This window comes from Cuculus canorus, chromosome 6 (genome assembly GCF_017976375.1).
Source record: "Cuculus canorus isolate bCucCan1 chromosome 6, bCucCan1.pri, whole genome shotgun sequence".
Classification (NCBI taxonomy): domain Eukaryota; kingdom Metazoa; phylum Chordata; class Aves; order Cuculiformes; family Cuculidae; genus Cuculus; species Cuculus canorus.
Genome location: NC_071406.1, coordinates 815,756 through 823,050, shown reverse-complemented (window position 1 = coordinate 823,050; position 7,295 = coordinate 815,756). Strand labels below are relative to the sequence as shown.

General features: G+C 55.9%; 1 protein-coding gene across 2 annotated transcripts; it reads right to left on the bottom strand.

Moving 5' to 3' along the window:
- Positions 1 to 315: 315 nt before the first annotated feature.
- Positions 316 to 6,850, bottom strand: NR4A2 (nuclear receptor subfamily 4 group A member 2). Of its 2 annotated transcripts, XM_054069833.1 has the most exons (8): positions 6,716 to 6,850; positions 5,902 to 6,024; positions 4,913 to 5,778; positions 3,831 to 3,960; positions 3,596 to 3,759; positions 2,697 to 2,899; positions 1,850 to 2,028; positions 316 to 1,759 (listed from the first exon to the last, which is right to left on the bottom strand). In XM_054069833.1, the coding sequence occupies exons 3-8, from the start codon at positions 5,774 to 5,776 to the stop codon at positions 1,503 to 1,505; spliced, it is 1,797 nt and encodes a 598-aa protein (XP_053925808.1). In that variant the 5' UTR covers positions 5,777 to 5,778; positions 5,902 to 6,024; positions 6,716 to 6,850; the 3' UTR covers positions 316 to 1,502. The 2 variants fall into 2 exon arrangements, with proteins under 2 accessions (XP_053925808.1, XP_053925807.1); XM_054069832.1 differs by lacking the exons at positions 316 to 1,759; positions 1,850 to 2,028 and having other exon boundaries at positions 2,795 to 3,759.
- Positions 6,851 to 7,295: the final 445 nt, after the last annotated feature.

Sequence of the window (7,295 nt, the reverse complement as noted above, 5' to 3'; positions counted from 1 at the left end):
GGGGAAAGGACCAACCTGGGAGCCTGGGTTTATCCTCCTCTTCCTCCCGCGGAGCCGGAGGTTCCAGCGCTCGCGTTCCCGCCAGGACCCGCCCCGTCCGTCCGCCGCCGCTCTGGCGCTGCGGGCTCGGGGGCTTTTGTCCTTCGGGGGCAAAGGATGCTGGCGGCGCCGCTCCCCGCTTAGACAGAAAGAAGACGAAATTCTATTCGTTTGCGTGGTTTTATTGTTGTAAACATTAAAATTGTCTTTCTCAAAGAAAGAGTTTTCGGGGGGGAAACGAAAAAAAGAAAAAAACAAACCAAAAAATCATCGTTCGTGTCGCACAGCGGAGGGGAAAAAGGCAGCGAGCTGTCTCCTGCGCGGTACAAAGGAAAATACTACACAATATGGCATATTAAAAATATTACTCGAACAGAAAATAATATATTAACCGACAATTTGTAGACATTTAAAAAAAAAAATGGAACAAAACAAACCCAAAAATTCAAAGTGCTCTGTAATTTCCAGGGAGTTATGTATATTATAAGCACTCTGGAAACAGTCAAAAGCTGCTGCATGCAAGGTTTGTTTAACTTCAGACAACAAAATAATCAAGATATAAACTTCTTTTCTTTTTAATCAACATCAACGGTACATACAACACTTACAAACAAGGAATGTCGGACGGTGTTTACAAACACTATGTGTCCCTGTGGGGAGGATTGCGGGGTCTGGAATACTTGTGCCCACCTATTTTACAAGTGAGAAAACGTTTGAAGCTTAGATAACTACCAGTCTTTATAAAAGCTAACAGACTACATAGTGTCTGAAATACTATTTATAGAATATAGACATTACTGAAATAGCAAGTGCCTATAACGTCGCCACCCTAGAATCGTCATGCTTTCCTGGTACGGACAGATTGTTTTTCCTTTCTTTCTCTTTATTCTCCTTTATTATTTTTTTTTTCTTTTAGATTTTATTTTTAATTATTTTTAGGATTGTTTCCCGTATTTCTTCATAAATAGGCACAGAATAATTTCCAAAAAAGCCAAACTGCATTTGATAAATTTACAAGCCTTTTTCCCTTCTTTAATGACATGCCACCCACGCAACATTTAGGTTTCGTATATATTACAGCTTTCTTTTACAGCAGAAAACTTTAGTCTTTAGGAGGGTGAGACTTGTGGGTCACCTTAACGCTTTGTTTGCCACCGCATAAGTCTGAGCCGCGCACCCGGCGTTGCCAGATATGGTCATCTTTTTAACCAGAAGTCCTTAATAATAAATTCATTTATAAGCTGATAATAAAAAGTTTATACCATGGTATTTGTGTAGTCCATGATCTGCATCCATGATGCCCCCAGAGCCAAAATGCCCGTTCGCGTTCCGCCCGCAGGAGGTTGCAACACTGGTTGGGATGGGACACGGGCACCCAGAGGTGCCGCTTTGGGCCCAGACGAATCCCCCTTCGGATGGGTGCAGCTTCTCTTCGGTTTCAGTGGAAGTGCATGGGAAAAGTCTTAAAAAGGTAAAGTGTCCAGAAAGAGTTTGTCGATTATTGCTGGCGGTGGCACCAAATCTTCCAGTTTCAGGTAGAAAATGCGTTGCAGCCCCTGCGTGCAAAGCGTGCGGAGTTCAGGAAGCTTCCCCAAGAGTTTGGACAAATAGTTGGGGCGATTCAGCCCCCCATTATTAAAAGTCACATGGTCTTTGAGACAATTTACAATCTTGTTTTGAAGTTCTTCCACCCTCTTGGGTTCCTTAAGCCCATGCCTCTCTGCAAAAGAGAAGGGTGCGGGATGTTAGGGGTCTGGCACGGAGGAGAAGGCCAACAGAAAGGACTGGGCAGAAAGGAGGGGACACTGACCTGTGACCATAGCCAGGGCAGCGATGCAAGAGAAGGCAGAGATATCGATGTTCATGTTTTGCAAGTTGGAGGAAAATTCAACAATGGAATCGATCCATTCCCCAAAGCCGCGGACGCACTGCAACCGGTGCAGGACCACCCCATTGCAGAAGATAAGCTTGCCCTCCACCGGGTTTGACCTGGAAGGAATGTGACAACCCCAAAAATGAATGGAATGGCTAAGAAAGGAAGAGAAAGAAAAGAGAAATATTAGGAGAGAAAGAGAGAAAGAGAGAAAGAAAAAAGAAAGAAAGAAAGAGAAAGAGAGAAAGAGAGAAAGAAAAAAGAAAGAGAGAAAGAGAGAAAGAGAGAAAGAGAGAAAGAGAGAAAGAGAGAAAGAGAGAAAGAGAAAGAGAGAGAGAAAGACAGAAAGGGAAAGAGAAAGGGAAAGGGAAAGGGAAAGAGAAAGAGAAAGAGAAAGAGAAAGAGAAAGAGAAAGAGAAAGAGAAAGAGAAAGAGAAAGAGAGAAAGAGAAAGAAAGATAGAAAGAGCAAGAAAAAAGAAATAGAAGAAGAGAAAGACATATGAGTAAAATAGAGAAGAGAGAGGGGGAAAAGGGAGAAAGGGAAAGAAAGGTTAAAAGAAAAACAAGAAAAAGAAAAAGGAAAGGGAAAGAAAGGTTAAAAGAAAAACAAGAAAAAGAAAAAGGAAAGGGAAAGGGAAGAAGATGGGGGGAGAAAAGCTAAACAACTAATTACTTGAGGAGCAATAAATGAAGGATTTAAGAGGCACCTAATTACCGAGGAGTTAATAAAAGGCAGATCGGTGGACCTTGACAGGCTCTGCTCCCGCGGCAGCCGCAGCTCACCTGTACGCCAGGCGCAGCACGAACAGCTCCAGGAAGGCGGACTCGAAGAGCAGATCCTGGTCAGTTTTGGGAAGGTCGGTGAAGCCGGGGATCTTCTCTGCCCAACCGCGGATGATCTCCATGGAGCCGGTCAGGAGATCGTAGAACTGCTGGATGTGCTGAGTGTCATCTCCGCTCATCTGGTAGTCGGGGTTAGCCTGAAACTGGAAATTCATTTTAAAAAGCGCTTAATGAGGTTCTCTAAAGTATATAACCCGTGAAATTGCCAACCCCGCGTCTAGTCGGGGAGCCGGGTTTTTATAACAATTAAACCTTTCTTTGACCAGTGAGGAAATTAGATGTTCCGGGGCAATTAATTCAATTAGGAGCGGCGCTCCCCGTGCGCCTGGGGCGGCTCCTGCGCGCCCCGACCCCGGGGCAGCCCCGACGGGGGGCACGGGCTGCCTGCCCCGCCTGTCCCCTCCTGTCCCCACAGCCCCGACGGGGGGCACGGGCCGCCGGCCCCGCCTGTCCCCTCCAGCCGCCGCAGCCCCGATGGGGAGGGGGCGGAGATGCCGCCGCTTCTCCTCTCCCCTCCGGCCACAGGAGCCCCGAAGGGACCGGCGGGAGGGACGGAGCTGCCGCCGCTTGTCCTCTGCCCTCGGAGCCCGGGAGAGGTGGATGCGGCTGCCGACCGCCGCCTCTCCCCTCCGGCCGTCGGAGCCCCGAAGAGACGGGCGGGAGGGACGGAGCTGCCTCCGCTTGTCCTCTGCCCTCCGGCCGTGGGAGCCCCGGAGGTCGGGACGGGGCCGCCGCCGCCGCCGCTCTCTTCTGCCCCGGGTCCCCCGGAGCCCCGACGGGGCGGGCAGCCCCCCTCCCCGGGCGGCCGTGGGTCCGTACGCGAGCTCGGTCCCGCTTACCCTGGAATAGTCCAGGCTGGTCATAGCCGGGTTGGAGTCGACATGGGCTCTCACCAGCGCACTGATCAGACTCACCGGGGGCGAGGGGGGAGAGGGCTCCTGGGGGCTCTTCGGTTTGGACGGCAGGCGACCCCTCCGGCCTTTGAGGCTGTCCGTGCGCACCACTGCAAGAGAGAGGAGGGGCTGAGCGGCCGCGCCGCGCCGGGCCGGGCCGGGCTCTGCTCGGCGCACTCACCCTCCTTCACCATGCCCACGGCCAGGCACTTCTGGAAGCGGCAGTACTGGCACCGGTTGCGGCGGCGCTTGTCCACCGGGCAGTTCTTGTTGGCCAGGCAGACGTACTTGGCGTTCTTCTGCACCGTGCGCTGCGGGACGGGGCGAGGGGGTCAGCGGCCGCTCCCGCCGCGCCCCGACCCCCTCCTTCATCTTATTTCCCATTTCCCCCCTTTCTTTTTTCCGCTTTCCTCCCCAACCCTCCTCCCAGCTTTTTTTTTTTCTCCTTTCTTCCCCTCCACCTTCTTTCCCTCCTCCCTTTATTCCCTTCTTCCCTCTTCTCTTTTTCCCTTTCTTTTTCCCGCTTTCTTTTTTGTCCTTTCTTTTTTCCTTTTCTCCCCCCCTTTGTTTTCCCCCCTCCCTTTTTTACCTCTTTCTTTTTCCCCGTCCCCCCCTTTTTTAATCTTTCTTTTTCCCCTTTTCTTTTTTTACCTTTGTTTCCCCTTTCTTCTTTCCCCTTTCCTTTTTACCCGTTTCTGTTTTTCCTTTTTTTTCCTTCTTTTCCCCCTTTCTATTTTCCCCTTTCTTTTCCCCCTTTCTATTTTTTCCGTTTCATTTCCCCTTTCTATTTTTCCCCCTTTCCCTTCCCCCAATCATTTTTCCCCCTTTCCTTCCCCTCTTTCTGTTTTTCACCCCTTCTCTTTTTTCCCCCCTTTTTATTTTCCCTTCTTCTTTTTTTTTCTTCCTTCCTTCCTTCCCATTTCTTTTTCTTTCTTTTTTTTTTTTTTTTCCAGGGCATTTAACAGGAGAAAATTGATAGCGTTAACATTTGAGCTAACCTCGCAGCTCCTAGCTGTGTTTTATATGCCGAGAGGAGGGAAGGAGACGCTCGGTAAATACAAATCCGTGGGCATTCATATTATTTACATTCCTTGGAGACCTTCTCTATTTAAAATGATAAGATTATTCAATCAGGACGGCGAAATAAAGAGATCGCTTAATTTTACCACGGGGAATTCCGTTCCGCTCGGTTAGCTCAGACACGGCTCTCTGTCCTAACCCGTTTCCGTGCGCCCCGACGGGGCCCCCCGGGGCTCGGCTCACCTTGAAGAAGCCCTTGCAGCCCTCGCAGGTGCGCACGCCGTAGTGCTGGCAGGCGGCGTTGTCCCCGCAGACGGCGCAGAGCCCCTCGTTGGACGGGGACCCCCGGGAGGGTGGCGAGGGCACCTGGCTGTCCAGCAGCTGCGGAGCGTGGCCCAGCTGCAGCCCCGGGAAGGCCATGGAGGGCTGCTTGCGGATGGCGCTGGGCACGGCGAAGGGCTGCCCGTCCACGGCGTGGTGCGCCCCGGCCGGCTCGGGGTTCATGGGCACGTGGAGGGGCCCGTCGAAGCGCATCTGGCAGCTGGAGACGGGGGTGCCGGGGGGCGACTGCTTGAAGGAGAAGAGGGAGAGGCGGGAGACGGGCGTTTTGCGCTGCTCGATCATGTGCGTGGTGGCCACGTAGTTGGGGTGGAAGTTGTGCAGGGAGCCGGGGTCGTCCCAGACGGGGCCGTGCTGCACCTGGAAGCCGGGCGTGGAGGGGGTCGGGGGCGACGAGGGCTTGTAGTACACGGAGCCCGAGTGGGACATCATCTCCTCGGACTGGGGGGGCAGGTGGCCGTGCTGCTGGTAGCCGTGCATCTGAATGTCTTCCACCTTAATGGAGGACTGCTGTCCGGACAGGGGCATTTGGTACAAGCACGGGGGCTTCACGTCGTAGCTCGTGTTGTAGTTGTCCATAAAGGTACTGAAGCTGGGGAGAGAAGTGGTGGCAGTGATTTCAGTGTTGGTGAGGTCCATGCTAAACTTGACAAACTCCGGCGTTAGGAAATCGGAGCTGTACTCTCCCGACGAGTGGTAGCTGTAGCTCTGGGAGGCCGGGCTGGCTCCTTGAGGCGAGGACCCATACTGAGCCTGAACACAGGGCATGGCTGGAAACGAAACACGGTCAGATGCGCGCTGCCCGCGCCCCGCGCCCCCGGCCGGGAGGGGACCGGGATGGGGCGGGGGGACACCCCGTCCCGGAGCCGCGGGGGGACACGAAGGGCACAAACCTTCGGGCGGGTGCGAGGCGCGTTCGGGGGAGCTGAAGGCGGACAGCGTCGGAGCTCGGCGGGGAGCGGCGTTCCCGCGGCTTTAGCAGATGGAGAAGGGCTCCAGCCTCCCCGGAGCGCTGGCTGCAACACACACACACCCGGCGGCTCCTCAGAGCAGGCAAAACGCAGCCCCCGCCCCGCCGGGAGCCCCCCCCCCGGGATCCCCTCGGGACAGGGCAGCCGGCAGGGAAAGTTTGGAGGGGCTCCGGGACAGCCCGAGCGGCCGCAGCCCGCGGGGAGAAGCCGGCGCCTCGGTCCGTGTCCCCGGTAAAGGCGAGGGATGCTCCTGTGGGGGAGAGCGCTGCGCCCTCCCTGCATCCCTGCATTCCTGCATCCCGCGGGACCGGCGGGTACAGCCGCCCCGACAGCCCGGACACGGGGACCCGCAGCCCGGCATCACCACGGGGGACACGCATCCACGGGTGACACGCGTTCACGGGGACCCGCAGCCCGGCATCATCACGGGTGACAAGCGGCCACGGGGACCCGCAGCCCGGCATGACCGAGGGTGACACGCACCCACGAGTGACACGCGTCCACGGGGACCCGCAGCCCGGCAGCAGCACCGCGGGTGAAGAGCATCCTCCGGGACCCGGAGCCCGGCATCCCACGGGTGACACGCGTCCACGGGCACATCCCGTCCCATCCCGGGAAGGAGGCAGCGGACACGCAAGAAGCGCGGAGCCGCCTGTGCGTGCGTCCCCCCTCCTGCCCCGTTCCTCGCGCGTGGGAAGAAGAAGGAGGAGGAAGACTCACACGCGTGGGCACTCACCGGAGAGCGCAGCACCGTGCATGCATCCAAGTGCCGGGCGGCGGCGGGGACACGTCGGGGGCTGCGGCAAAAACGGGGGGGAAAAGAGAGTGCGGCAGCGTCGCTCCGGAGTGCTGCCTTCCTCGCAATGTGCCTTTGTTTATGTGGGCTCCCTATTCCACAGCCAACGTGCACCTCGAGCCCGCGCGCGTCACCGCGCGTCACCGCCGCCGCCCAATCAGCCCCGACGGGGCGGGGAGGGGGCGGCTCCTCTCCCTGCCCCCTTTGCCCATCCTCTCCCTTTTGGTAAATTTCCGACAGTGACGCCACGCTCCTTCAAGGTGGGCACCCCCCCCTTTTTCCAATCATCCCCCCTCCTTTCCAAGCTCCCCCTTTTCCAAGCCCCTTCCCCCCCCCTCCTTCCTTTTATTTCTCCGCCCCGTCCGCGCGCAGCGCTTTAAGCGCGGGGTGGGGATGGAGGAGGAGGGGGCGGGGTCTCATTTGCATATCGCGCGCCACCCGCCGGCCGAAAGTGAGAGTGAGGCGTGGTCCTGCGTGTCTCCCACCACCCCCCTGCTCGCGTCATCATTGACGCAATCAC

Bases quoted from the DNA above. Each gene is read 5' to 3' on its own strand.
- NR4A2 (XM_054069832.1), bottom strand. From the start codon at position 5,776: ATGCCCTGTGTTCAGGCTCAGTATGGGTCCTCGCCTCAAGGAGCCAGC. The intron at 3,961-4,912 runs GTGAGCCGAGCC...CCCGTCCCGCAG, and splicing joins GCTGCAAGGGCTTCTTCAAG to CGCACGGTGCAGAAGAACGC. The intron at 3,760-3,830 runs GTGAGTGCGCCG...TCTCTCTTGCAG, and splicing joins CGTGGGCATGGTGAAGGAGG to TGGTGCGCACGGACAGCCTC.